Source organism: Leguminivora glycinivorella, chromosome 15 (assembly GCF_023078275.1).
Source record: "Leguminivora glycinivorella isolate SPB_JAAS2020 chromosome 15, LegGlyc_1.1, whole genome shotgun sequence".
NCBI classification, from domain to species: Eukaryota; Metazoa; Arthropoda; class Insecta; order Lepidoptera; family Tortricidae; genus Leguminivora; species Leguminivora glycinivorella.
The window spans coordinates 22,076,087-22,091,277 of NC_062985.1; the positions used below are offsets into that span (position 1 = coordinate 22,076,087).

Genomic DNA, 15,191 nt, shown 5'->3' on the forward strand with positions numbered 1-15,191 from the left:
GTTTTCCAACCTACATTCAAGCCGTGTAAATAGTCTCTAGAGTCAAATAAAGGAATTTGTTGAAAGTAATATAGAGAACCTTACGCTGTAAATATTGTACATATGTATTATAATAGAATAGTTTAATATGTAAGTAATTAAGGGAATTTAATGTAATTTTAGTTAGTAGGTAGTACCTAATATATTTTGCATGCTGTCAAAACCGGCTAAAAAGTTGGGACACAAAAATTATGTAACACCTATTATGTTAACACTTTTTAAAAAGCAAATAAAGATTATGATTATGATGATTATATTTATAAATGTTAGCCACATTAACTAAAGACGCCGGTTCGAATCCGGCCCCATAGTTATATTTTTCTTTTTTGTACCAATGTTCTCTGATTATCAGGCCCCGTAGCCGAATGGCATTTCTCCGACGCCAAACGAAAGCGATACGCCGCTGGCTCTGTCGCGCCAATACGCAAGCGCGATAGAGATAGGTATCTACTAGCGCTTCGTTTCGTGAGCGTTTCGTGAGCGATTGTGCCATTCGGCTAGCCACCCTGATATCTAAGGTAGTTCTTTATAAAGGTAAGAGTAACTATTATATAAGTCACTATTATATAAGGTCCTAATTTATTAGATGCAGATATTTTTACAGCTGATAGTACTCGGTCTCTGGAGTATATTAAACCGTGAAACATTATAGCTTTTACGATGTTTTTTTGGAGAAAACGGAAAAACAAATTTGCTACGTAAAAACACCCTGTTTATGTGATTATTAAATGAAAACTCATTGAACAGATTCTAGTACCTCTTTTACGTACCACTCAACTGTAACTGGCCACTTCAATGACATGTGCAGTTTTCCCGCCGAACCTTTACGACATTTACAACAAACAATTGTTGACATGACAGACAGTGTTATTGTGACATGTGATAATGCACATGATGATTTTTTTTACACGAAATTATAATTAATTTTTTTTTTAGGAAAATGAAATCAAAAAAGTTACATGTAAAGATTTCTTAATTTATATTTAAAGTTAATTATTTTAATGTAAAGTATCATGTGTTAAAATATCTGCAACTAATAAATTAGGACCTTATATAAGGCCAAAGGTCGCAGGTTCGAGTCCTGCCGGAGGTGTGAAGTTTTCAATTTTTCCTTTAATTAAAAAATATGTAATATCGCTCGCAGACGTTTCTGCATGATAAAAAACAAATTTATTTTAATCATCTCACTTTTTCACAGTTTCGCCAAGGTCGCTAATGCTCTTAATATTTGTTAAATAGGGAGTTACTAAATCAATTTGCGTTTCGTGATACATACCTTTAGAAATATTTGTCAAATTAAGTGTCAATATCAGAGTCCTAATCTGATCTGAAGCTTGCGTTTTCGCGCGCGAGTCCATACATGTATGGACACTATAATACTTACTCGTATTATGAACTCGCAAGTTGCGCATGTACATCGCTTCCATAACATCCATTTACGGCAACATTTCAGAAGCAGAAATATCGTGCTGCAGTTGTACCTATAGTAACGCTACCGGCTGCAGTACCTACCATGAAAATCGATAAAGAAGTAAACTTCAAAAATAAAATGTGAAATCAAATGAATGGTGCAATAAAAAATACGAGTAACTTCCTCAACGAAGTTTACACACCCATAGTCAACCGACTGTGATTAGAAGGCATTCTCTCTACGCAAATTTCCAACGAATATTTCCGGCACATCTCCCCAATAAAATAATTTGAATGTGAATATCACACGGGGACACGGTCTTGAGACACACGATATTGGATCAGCCCCGAAATGGAATCCCGAACGGATTCCTGTATTTTGACTTGCAAATAAATAATGTGCTCCAGTTATATGCAAAAAGTATTTTTTTACGGGTAAGTTTTGTAAGGGTGGTTTAGGGGAATCCATGTTGCCGTTTTAAAATTCATAATTTGAGTAAATAGGGAACGTGTAGCTCGTTAAAGAATTTGATTATGTTTATTTCGTTGTACAAGTAGCTCCTTATTTATGTATGCCTGTCCCTGAGTAGCATTTTACTCGGAAACTAAATAATGTATGCAAATTTCGAATGTAAATCTGCTTCTAATTTGTGAATAAGATATCACTGCGATACGATTTTTGTTCCGGTCCTGCACATCCACCCTTTGATAGGCTATAGGCCTATAGGGTGCCTGGTTGATGCTGGCAACGAAACAATAATTCTCTTTTTATCATTCGGCCAAATTGTGCGACATACACGGTTGTGATTTCGTAACTGGTAGGGCATGTTGGCTAGGTCTACTGATCTGCGATTAAGGGCTAAAGTCAGTAGATCACGCTGGGACAGAAACACGGCTTATCCTGATTCATTGCTGTACATTGGTCGACCACTAACCATTTATATCGAGGTGGCCATTGCGGCCTACTGTGGTACTGTAACCACTAAGACCCCTTAGTAAGATAGATACTTTTGGATAGGTATACTAGTGGCTCTGGGAGCTGTAGACCTTCGCGAAATGCTTAGAGAACGTAAAACTGAAAGATAATTAGTGATTATCGCAGTCAAGTCATGACCTCATGACAGCAACAGTTTCAAGCGACATATACTCGTACGCTATAGGCACTCAACTCAAGCCCTTAACGGCAATTTCTATATTTAACATATAAAAACTGTGGGGCTATCATGCTTGCACTTTTATCACTTATCAATGTGGATAACATATATGTCAATATTACACTGACTAACTTGCCACAACGTGACGGATGCTTTATCCGCGTAGATAAGTGATAAAATGGCAAGAATCATAGTCCTGCCCTTGGTTTTGTTATCAACTTTTGTTTTGTAATCGTGTCGACGCTAGCCCGCAAAGTGGGCTTTTCGCTTCTAAGCGTCACACGAAAATCCTAACCTAACTTAGTTTGGATATTTAATAGGTCTTTCTTTTTTCGGGGGCTGGCCCCCAAGCCCCCCCCCCCTTATAATCACCCTTGTTCGTCGCAAGAAAACCTTAAACTAACTTATTTTCAATAGGTATTACGTTGGTATTTTGTGGGGGTTACCCCTCCCCCTCCCCGAGCCCCGGGGTGGGTGTTTCGCCGAAAGAAAACCCTAACTTCTTTTCAATAAGTACAACGGTGGTATTTCTTTCTTCGCCCCCGTCGTCCACGATTTGTAAGCGTGTCGACACTAGCCCGCGAAGTGGGTTGCTTATTTTCGCTTTTCAGGGTCACAAGAACACCTAACCCTACTTAGTTTGGATACTTAATTGGTGTTTCTATTTTGCGGGGGCTGCGCCCCGAGACCCCTTATTTTCGATCTTAAACTTCGCAAGTAAACCCTAACCTAACTTATTTTCAATACGTACTACGTGGTATTTCTTTTTGGAGCCTCTCTTGTGGGTGCTTCTCCCCTCGTCGTCCATTTTGGTTTTGTTATCAATTTTCGATTTGTAAGGGTGTCGACGCTAGCCCGCGAAGTGGGCTGCCTATTTTCGCTTTTCAGGGTCACAAGAAAATCCTAACCTTACTTAGTTTGGATACTTAATCGGTATTTCTATTTTGCGGGGGCTGCGCCCCCGAGCGCCCCCTTATTTTCCATCTTAAACTTCGCAAGAAAACCCTAACCTAACTTATTTTCAATACGTACTACGTGGTATTTATTTTTGGCGGGGGCTTCGCCCCCGAGCCCCTTGTGGGTGCTTCGCCCCTCGTCGTCCATTTTGGTTTTGTTATCAATTTTCGATTTCTAAGCGTGTCGACGCTAGCCCGCGAAGTGGGCTGCCTATTTTCGCTTTTCAGGGTCACAAGAAAACCCTAACCTTACTTAGTTTGGATACATAATCGGTATTTCTATTTTGCGGGGCTGCGCCCCCGATCCCCTTATTTTCCCTCTTAAGGGTCGCAAGAAAACTTTAACCTTACTTAGTTTGGATACTTAATCGATCTTTCTTTTTTGCGGGGGCTGCGCCCCCGAGCCCCCCCCTTATCTTCGCTCTTAAGCGTCGTAAAAAAGACTAAACCTAATTTATTTTCAATACGTACTACGTTGGTATTTCTTTTTGGCGGGGGCTTCGCCCCCGAGCCCCCTTGTGGATGCTTCGCCCCCCGTGGTCCATTTTGTTTTTCTTATCAATTTTGGATTTGTAAGCGTGTCGACGCTAGCCCGCGAAGTGGGTTGCCTATTTTCGCTTTTCAGGGTCACAAGATAACCCTAACCTTACTTAGTTTGGATATTTAATCGGTATTATTTTTGGCGGGGGCTGCGCCCCTGAGCCCCCTTATTTTCCCTCTTAAGGGTCGCAAGAAAACTTTAACCTTAATTAGTTTGGACACTTAATTGATCTTTCTATTTTGCGGGGGCTGCGCCCCCGAGCCCCCCCTTATCTTCGCTCTTAAGCGTCGTAAACAAGACTAAACCTAACTTATTTTCAATACGTACTACGTTGGTATTTCTTTTTGGCGGGGGCTTCGCCCCCGAGCCCCCCTTGTGGATGCTTCGCCCCTCGTGGTCCATTTTGTTTTTCTTATCAATTTTGGATTTGTAAGCGTGTCGACGCTAGCCCGCGAAGTGGGTTGCCTATTTTCGCTTTTCAGGGTCACAAAAAAACCCTAACCTTACTTAGTTTGGATACTTAATCGGTATTTCTATTTTGCGGGGCTGCGCCCCCGAGCCCCCCCCCCCTTTATTTTCGATCTTATACTTCGCAAGAAAACCCTGGCCTAACTTATTTTCAATACGTACTACGTGGTATTTATTTTTGGCGGGGGCTTCGCCCCCCGAGCCCCCCTTGTGGGTGCTTCCCCCTCGTCGTCCATTTTGGTTTTGTTATCAGTTTTTGTTTTGTAAACGTGTCGACGGTAGCCCGCGAAGTGGGATTCCTATTTTCGCTTTTAAGGGTCACAAGAAAACCCTAACCCAACTATTTTAAATACTACGATGCATCGCCAACTCACTAATTCAATCTATTTGAAAGTGGCAGCACATAACACTTAAATTCGCACCGATTAGTACAAACCACGGTGGTGCAGTGTCATTCATGGTACATTTTTGCCCTCATGCTGGTCATATTTCTAGGTTCGATTCCCGGCAAATGCAAAACTTTTTGTATTTTTATTATTTTTCTTCTTGTTGCCAACAGCTATCATAATTATGTTACGAAGTTTCACTTATGCCGCTCGGAGGGACTCCACGCACAAATTTTTAATGTTTGCGTCCCTTTTCTTTAGTCAAACCAGAGAGTATAGAGTCTTAGTCAGACGAAGTTATATAGGTCTCTGGTCAGACACAATTTTGTTGATTTTTCCCAGGTAAGTTTTTATCTTCTGTTTAACGCCATCTGTGAGAATATTGTGGCGTGACGTTGTAGGAGAGGCATCGTAATTATTTCAGCTCATCCTTTCTATATCAAATTGGTTAGTACTTATTTTTGCCATCTTCGGCACTACATTTATTTATAAATAATAAGTTTTTTTTTGTACTTCAAAATTATTAAACACTGGATCATAAAAAATAAATATAAATAGTCTCGTTACATAATTAAATTTTACGAGAATCGGTTGAATAGAGGAAAATATACGGACATAAAAATGCAAATTTCGATCATCAAGCAAACAGGATTCTACTTTCTACTGAAAAAAAAAATGATTATATGTATATAAAATGTATATATCGCTTAGTTGGTTAAAATATAATTATTATAATACAAAATTCAAATGCAAAAAAAATACAAAAATTATGGCACCTGGAGGATTCGAACGCAGAACTTGGTGATTAGAAATTTGAAAAAAAGCACGGTGACTTACCACTGAGCCACCCTAACACATACGTAGATTGGCGAAATTAAAATGCTTATTCTCATGCAATATTACATATTTTTACATCTACCGTCTAAACCTGTGTTCTAAAACGTCTGATTTTTTTGCCAAGCACTCTATATACATGCATCTAAAAGACAAGACTTTTAAGATATCGATACGGCTAAAAGTTAAGGCGTGAGGCCCCATGACTTTGTAAATTTTTACAATTTCCAAAATCTGGGACGACAAAAAAATTTTATTGAGTCATAGAATCTGGTCACAAAATTTCACGCGAATCGGTTGGGAAATGCGAGCTGTAGAGCGAGACATCCGGACATACAAAAGCAAACTGCTTGAGTTAAAACGTAGCCCTTGCTTCGCTGCGGTCAACTAATTCATACAAAATCTTTTTGTTTACTCGTAATGGAGTAGGCAGAGTGCATAAAACTGCTCAAGTGCCACTCCTAACAATAAGGGGATGTAACAAAATGAACTTCGGAAAGTCCAGTGATAGGTTGCTGGCCCATCTTCTACGAAATACAATGCAATGATGTCACGGCACGGCAGTCTGACTGTCGAGTTACTTTTTGTACGGTTTATAAAATAAAAATTGTATCTTAATCTAACTGCTGTTCTACATTATTCAATTAAACTTTAGATCCTTACTCACAACTTGCCTGGTCGTGCGCGAGTCCATACATCAAGTGCGACTTCAAGTATGGACTCGCGCGCGACAAGATAAGTTGTGCTAGAGGGGCTGGTGCCTTATTCCTTGCTTGGTGTAAAATAATTTTAAGTGCCGTCAAACACTACACTATCTTACTGTCGACTTCTACGACACCCATGGGAGGTAAGGGGGTGGTGAGTTTTAATCCGTCACTACACGGGCATAATTTCATTCAAAAAGCGCTGCCCCCGAGCAGCTTTAAACCGAAGACACCGCCATAGACAGGAATCATCGGAACTCCAGTCCGCGAGAACCATGAATAGCGGAATTAATTAAAACTCTTGACGTTCAGCAAAATCGCAATTACGAGTTTCTGATTCAAGCCTTTTTAAATTGTAGGAGTCATTAATTGCATCGCAGCTCAAGACGGAGCAAATTGTCTGCTCGCATTTCTCAGGAATTTCTAAGTGTTCTGTTTTGTTGCTTGAGCACTGGAAGTTGAGAAGGGTATGCTTTGGTAGTGTATATGAAAATAAATAATCTTTATACGTTACTTACATTGCTTTACTTGTAAACTTTGAATCTATAAAGTTTAGACGACACAGGAGGGGTCAATTCTCCATACAAACGCTCTCGACTATTTCTCCCTGGTTTTTGAAGATAGAGCTCAATATTATTTTTATCTGTGTTGGACCGTTTTGATTTTTTTGATATTCTTATTTTTAAAGACGCTAGAGCCCATCAAAAATTCCCAAAAACGGGCTTACTGACTATGGCACAAAAAAAAGGTGTGGCATTCAAAATTGGTAACAAATAGCCAAAAAAACTAAACAGTCCGACATAGATTATTTCATTTTCATTCAGATTCTCAAATTTCGTTACGATTGATTTAGTTTTGAAGGAGGAAACAGTCGAGAGCGGAACCCCGATTTTAAAAGATTTTTTCGCAATATTTTTTAAATGAGTTGTTCTAAATGGATATTTTTTTTTCGATAAATCTAGTTAATAACACTAATATACCTATTTAACTAAAATTCCCAAATTGAAAGGGGAGCTCCTTTCCATTTTAGCATTTTCGCTCCTGTAGTCTTAAAAACATGTTCTTTGGCGGCTATGCATTTCGCTACTCCGCTATGTTACCGCGCGATTCTCGAAACCATCTCTTTTTTCGGCTAAAACGCCTTTAATGATGATATCTTGACAGTATTTCTAAACATTCGCCATAAAATTAAAACAGTAACAACTAACTGTAGATCTATACGAGTACGATACCTACTGTTACGGCTGACTACTTCCTCTACTAACTTCATATCTAATGCGCCAGTAAATTGTGTGTGTCTCGAAAAAATCCCTTTACCTGTCCAAATTAAACGAAACGTAAACTGATAAGCAATCATTTTCCTCAACCGTCCCTACCCTGAATCGCATTGGAAGAAAATAATGCAACCTGTTCAAACTTTCTTAAATTTTCTGTAAGTAAAAATCTTTCTATGACTCTTATTTTTTTTCCAACAGCGCGGATGGTAACTACGAAGTGACGATAATGACGAAAGCCATCCTGCACTACGACGGCAAGGTGATCTGGAAGCCGCCGGCCATCTACAAGTCCTTCTGCGAGATTGATGTCGAGTACTTCCCCTTCGACGAGCAAACCTGCTTCATGAAGTTCGGCAGTTGGAGCTACGATGGTTACACGGTAACTTATTTAAATTAGTTTTTCTTTTTCACCGCGTCTTTTTTGTATCGATTTGTTCTTTACCATTGGCAAACGCAGGATCTTCCACGCAAGCAGATTACTGCTTTGTTGCAAGAGATTACTGGAGATGCAATGGTGGGGGTTAGTATCTAAGTTGTATCTTCAGGCACCTCCCCTCACCGCTTAGATGATTTTATGCGCATCATACAACAATACAAATTACAAGTCCCTACCACTAAAAATCTAACTATCTATCTATTTATGTGCACATGTATGCAATTCAAATTATGACAAAGATTAAAAGTGTCTATCACAGAAGCTTGAAACAGCAAAATAATGAAAGTCACAAAACGAATATCACGTAAGCTGTTCCACGAAACTTGAAAAAGTAATTTAAAACTTTTATAAAACCGCAAAAGCTCTATATACAAGTTCATAATAAACTCGTAGCAAAACAAGATTGAGCCTCATAAAGTACGGCCAATATTCTGTCAAGTGTAATATTTATCGGGCAATAAATAATACGGACAATGAGATATGCTTCTCGATGAGAGGAAGTAATAAAAAGTTTCCAATGGAGTTTACAGCGATAGGCCGAAGACGGCCGTCTATCGGAGGGAGCCAATAAATCTGAGGTTCCGACTCGCTCATAAATAAGGCTCAAGCTCACATTCGCGCCTTCGTGTGTTGGAGATTTTGTTCCGATCTTATCAGCGCATATCTGGGCCTCTATTCCCATTAGTGTCGCAAGTGCTAGCGAGACCCAATCCTTGTTCGAACCGACGTAATGTCATCCCTTCACCTTTAAAAACTATAAAGAACCTCAGCGCAAATTTATACTGGTTTAACGGTATTTGCTCTGTTCACGTTTGGAGTGAGATCTCTGATCGCTGTTACACTTTGGAGGCAATAAATGTCTGGAAAGAAAATTAGCGCCCCACGGTAAAATCTTTTAAGGGGCCGATAATAGCCAACGGCCTTGAACGCTCGCTCCCTGCGCTTTTTCTTTTTGGGATGGTGTGAAAGAGAATTTTATTTATATTGAAAAAAAAGGACGAGTACATTGTCTAACAAACACACATATAGGTAGTGAGTAAAAACATTGTCAATATTAAGATAAACATACTGCTGCTGTAGTATTTATGTAGTGACAGTATTATTGAAACCTAATATCTATTATTACAATTTAATATTTATTTTCTTTTCCAGGTGGACTTGAGGCATTTAAAGCAAACGCCAGACTCCGACGCGATAGGAATGGGCATCGACCTCTCAGAATACTATATATCCGTAGAGTGGGACATCATGCGAGTCCCGGCCACTAGGAACGAGAAGTTCTACTCCTGCTGCGAGGAGCCTTATCCCGACATCATCTTCAACTTAACCCTAAGAAGGAAAACCCTCTTCTACACGGTCAACCTCATCATCCCGTGCGTCGGGATCTCCTTCCTCTCAGTCCTCGTGTTTTACTTACCTTCCGACTCCGGGGAAAAGATCTCGCTCTGCATATCTATCCTCCTCTCCTTGACCGTGTTCTTCTTACTCTTAGCAGAAATTATCCCCCCCACCTCACTCACTGTCCCACTTTTAGGAAAATATTTATTGTTCACTATGATGCTAGTCACGTTATCAGTAGTGGTCACTATCGTGGTGCTGAACGTTAATTTTAGGTCCCCGGTCACCCACCATATGGCACCTTGGGTCCGGAAAGTCTTTATAGATTTTTTACCGAAAATATTGTGCATACAAAGGCCGGAGAAGCCAGAAGACGATGATAATGATAAGCCGACTGAGGTAAGAATTATACGCTACATTTTAACAATACTTCTAAGATGTGAAATAGATGTCACTGCAAAATTATACCCATCTCAAATGTCAAAACTGCCAAAAATTACGTCAATTCAAATGAAGATAATATCGATAATTATAGTTTCACTGTGCAAATATTTAGAATGTAAAGTAACTAGAACGACGTTTTGAACAAACATAGACGGTGGCTCTGATTTTGATTGCTCTTAAAGTATTTTGAGGAATAAGTCAACATGTATCGGGATCGGTCAACAAGTATTCCAAACTCGGCTGACACATTTCCCGCCGCCAATATCGCTCACGACTCCATTTAGGCGGTCGCATAAACACCCTTTTCAAAACATGAATCATCACGCATAAAAGAGATGTTTACCTCGCTCAAAAACTCGGCGTTTAATTAAATTTGTAAACTAAAAGCTCGCACAAATGAAGTTCTTCAGAATCGCTTTCAAAACGAAAAAACATCACGACGCCCTTTCTCCTCAAGTTTCCTTCATTCAAAACATTTTCCATCGGCCCGGTTTACAATACAAACAGTTCGCTATTACGCCAAGTCGAAGCCCTCGACAATAACCATTTTAATTGTCCTCAGCCGCGGGACCGCTGGAAATGCTGCGTTCAACAATATTCTAAATCCATTGTGTTCCGTGTGTATCGCTTCCAGCCCAATTTCATTCCATTTCGATTTTCTTTTATTACTCAACGCCGACGCGACGGGCTTAACGAGCGCGCGCAGCCCCTGTTATTTATGTCCCCCTGGCGGCTCGGGCGTCGGGATCGCGAGATATACAAGCCGAGGCCGAAACCGAACCCACTTCGGCCTAATTGTGTGCGGTTTAAGCCGTCGATACACCGCTGCGCCCGCGGAGCGTCCGACGACTTAATCTCTCGCCGCTTCAGAGTAACGAGCCAGCAAATTGACGCGCATATATCAAACGAGGCTTTTAACGTCAATTCCAAAGCTACGCAATGCCTTTCTTTTACCCGTAACAAATGCGAGCGTAATATACCTACCAAAATGTTACTACAATTCGAATCAAATTCCAATACAACCCTCTGAAACCGGCAATCCAAAAGAACTTCCATAAAACGTGCTGCCCCGTCCAAAGCAATTTGTTTCATTCATAATTTATTCTTAAATGCTGACGATATAATTCCCATGAATTTTGACAATATTTCTCGAATATTTAACATCTTTCAACCGCAACTACATACTAAATTCAACTGAATCGACAATCACTTCCATTGAGGCCCACTTGCACCAACCACTTAACTCAGGGTTAGTAGGCTGTTACCTGTCAAATTCCACATAAAACGGTGGATTAAACCTCGGGTTAATCCTCCATTTTCGTTGGTGCAAGTGGCCCTAAGTAAGAGAAGTTAGAATAGGTACAACACGATTTATTTTGTGACAATTTTTTGGATACTCTTGAGGCTTGAATTCTAAATTGAAAGAAAAATCTAAATAGGGGCTATTTAGATTTTTCTCTCTAGATCCAACATCTGTTCTCTCCCGTAGGGTGTAAGGTAAATTCTCTAAAAGACACCTCGAATCCTAATAATGTACAATTTCCAGGTCCTCACCGACGTATTTGGTGGCGACGACCTCGACGGCAAGTTCAAAGAGTGGGGCTGCGAAGAGTACGAGCTGCCGGGGCTGCCGCCGTCGCCGCCGCCGCCCCCCGGCGGGGACGACGAGCTCTTCTCCCCGCCCCCCGGCTCGCCCTGCCGCCTCGACCTGGACGCCGACACTCCCTCGCTGGACAAGCACTACGTCAGAGAGATGGAGAAGACTATAGAGGGCTCCAGGTTCATCGCGCAACATGTCAAGAATAAGGATAAGTTTGAGAGTGTATGTATGCCTTTATGTTTCGTAAACGTTATAAGTTATATTCTCAACGGTGCCGTAGCTTATAAAATATGTACCTAATTATTATACTTGTGCCTGCATGGTTTACCCTTATGTTACGATATGATAATGAAATAGACTGGAGTCTCTATTCTAGCTAATTTTGAACAGAGAATAAAGTTAATTTATGTCATCATCACACTATGTCGTAACGAATGCTATAAAGGGTTGGCATGCTAGGGTCTGATAATTTAAATAAAATAAATATTATTTCAATTTCCAAAGTTGCGGAATATAAATGTTAATCTATTTTGCGTAAAATATCAGCCTGTCAGTTAATCGCAAAAAACAACAGTGGCGAAATAACGGACTGGCTGGTATCGCCCTGTGAAGTGGCAATTCATGGTTGTCTTTACAAGAACTCCAGTGTAAAGTCTGATTCACGCTCATATTTGTCATGCAGCGGAGCGGGGCGTGCGGTGTGCACCATGTGCATGTCAAACAATTGAAGATACAAGTGTCCTGTGTCGACGCTTCATAAGGTGGACGCACGCTCCGATCTGAGCGTCCATTGAGGCCTTGCACTCATACTATGATTTAACACTATGCCTCCATAACATTTACTACTCCTTATCATTATGAGAAGTTTAAACGGGTGTTTCGTTGCAGGTGGAGGACGACTGGAAGTACGTGGCGATGGTGCTGGACAGGATCTTCCTGTTCGCGTTCACGATAGCGTGCGTGCTGGGCACGGCGCTCATCATCTTCCGCGCGCCCACCTTCTACGACAACTCCAAGCCCATCGACATCCTCTACTCCAAGATCGCCAAGAAGAAGCTCGAGCTGCTCCGGATGGGCTCCGAGATGGACCCGGGCCTCTGAAATTCGTCGTACGTCTTCGGCCACTCGCCGCCGAAGACGTTCTGGGAGCTCATCGTGATGTGGTGGCACGGATGATCGCAGTGAGCGCCCCGCGACTCGCAGGCGAGGACTCAGTGAGTGTGGTGCGACGCAGTGGAACCGTCTTTTTATACGAACCCGAGACTGTGTCCGTCGGAACGCACGCGTAGTGAATCCGCCACAACTATTTTTATATTAGAATCGCTGTATTGATCGTATATACTGGAGCGGATGTGTAATTTTTGTATGTTTTCATCGGAACGTTTCTTTTCCAGGATAATTTGATACGAGCGCACAAACATTGTACAGATATATTAAGGGTTTTGTATTAAGTTGTCGCGATAGGTTCGTTTAGTTGACAGGACGTGAACGCTCTATTTACTTACTATTTAAGGTTCACTTCGGATAAGTGGAGCTCAATTTCGTAAGTTTAAGTATTGTACGGGCTACGCAAAGTCGATTAGCGGTCGGAGTATAATTATAATGTTGATGCAGACGTCCTCCATGAGAACCGGACATGTAGACACGTGTCGTGTGTATGTAACGATCGTGTAATAAATGAATTATACATAATGTATTTGATAAACTACGTACTCGCGTAACAATCATAAGGACAATATCGATAAATGACGAATGTATTGAATCTGTTAGGGTAAGGCTGTAGATACGTTAGGGTTAGCGAGCGCGCCGCGCCGCGGCCGTCACGCCGCGATGCTGCCGACCTAGCATAGTCGACGGTGATATTATTTAAATAGATATTTAAACACAATTGACTGCCAATTGTAAAGGACATTTTTATAAAAATCGATATTCTTAGATAGTTCGATAACTTATTTGATTAGATTTTTTAAACAGAGTGCCAAACGCCATCGCCAATGTTTGAGGATTTGCCAAACTGACGTTCATTTCGCCGGTCCGTTCGCTGACGGTTTGCTTGACACATTAGTTGGTATATTATGTACTAAACAGATGCTTGCCCTTCAAACGACTGAACATATAGTTTGCTCGTACTTTGGTACTTGTCCGCGTTTCTAATAATCATAGAGTACAGGGTAAACTTAGTACACATTTCTTCCCTTGATTTGTCTCACGATCTTCACCGATAGTAATATCTCGAACACTTATCGGCACTTTACCTAACACTATTAGATGATAGTCATTGTTGAGGTTGGTGACGTTAGCCTGTATGTAGTCCTACTGTTCCTTTGTACTAGACTAGTGGATGTTTGTTTGCGTTGATGCGTCCTCGGAGCGTCCCTAGTACTTCAGTAGTCGTACGTCTATTGGAACACTCTTGCGCGTAATAAGCGTTTTACCTCACTTCGACCCATTGTGTAGGGTTATAGTAGCAGTCTATAATTAAAAAAAAATTTCGAGCCGCGTATTTGATATGTCAAAGTAATAAGGATTATTAGATAAAATACTTAGATAACTCAGAGTTATTGATATAAAGGAAACCACAGCGAGCAGTTAGGAAAACAGGGATGGTTATAGTAAAATTATTCAAATTGTTTTTGTGATTCGTCTTCATATTTGTAAGTGTTATTGAATATGTATTGTTCGTGTGGGCGAACGCTGTGGCTAGACTAAGACACGAACGCGTGTACCGCCCGGTACCCGGACACCGCCGCGGCTACCCGGGTGCCGCCGCGGTTACCCGGGTGTCGCTGCGGGTACCCGGGTACACAAGGGGGTACGCGGAGGCAAGCAAACTGGTTTCACGAAGGAATTCTCAAACGGAATTGTTCGTCTACTAATAAAATAACTAATAAAATAATTTTCTAAGACACAATTCACACGTCGGTTTATTGAAAGTAGGAAAGTGCTATTGCACGCACCGAAACACACCAATTTAGTATTATTAATTACTATTTATCAATAATAAATAATTAGTTAAGACCACAGGCTTCCCACTGTTCCGTGATCATCTAAACTTTTATTGTAGATAATTGCTAGAAAATGACGGTCTGTTGTTATTTTTATATGACTGCAAATAAGTAAAACTAGTTAGATTTTCTAAACACCGTAGGCTAATGTGTCGCGTGTTTGTACAGTGGACGCCGTATAAATACTTGTACATAGTGTGTTGTCCGACTCTGGTCATTATAGATAAGCAGCTGTAAATGACGATGCAAATGCAAAACATGGCTATCTGTGTAGTAAAACCATTTTAATAACCAAACATTCTAAGATCTCGTTAACTTGTATGGAACGAAATTGATTTTTTCTAGCCACAAATATTTAAATACTTACAAAAGAAAAAGCATGGCATATTCTGGCAGAGAATATTCTAAATTTCAAAGAATCATTGAATTAGCGAGTGTCCATTTACGAGGTTTTACTGAAATTAGAAGTATTATCTGTTTTAGAATTTCGGGTGCTGTATGTTTCAATAATCCATATTTCCATAAAAATGCTGCCCAACATAATTTTTCTTTTAGTTTTACATAGGTAGGTAGGTGAGAAGTAAGTATTTGTTTTTGGT

General features: G+C 40.5%; 1 protein-coding gene across 1 annotated transcript in view; it reads left to right on the forward strand.

Annotated features, from left to right (window-relative positions):
* Nucleotides 1–14,328, forward strand: part of LOC125234272 (acetylcholine receptor subunit alpha-like 1) — a 475,879-nt gene extending 461,551 nt beyond the window's left edge. Inside the window, exons 6-9 of the mRNA XM_048140490.1 lie at nt 7,968–8,148; nt 9,358–9,942; nt 11,534–11,809; nt 12,476–14,328. Of these exons, the coding sequence (XP_047996447.1) occupies nt 7,968–8,148; nt 9,358–9,942; nt 11,534–11,809; nt 12,476–12,688 (1,255 nt within the window). The 3' untranslated portion in view covers nt 12,689–14,328. The remainder of the gene's footprint in view (nt 1–7,967; nt 8,149–9,357; nt 9,943–11,533; nt 11,810–12,475) is intronic.
* Nucleotides 14,329–15,191: the final 863 nt, after the last annotated feature.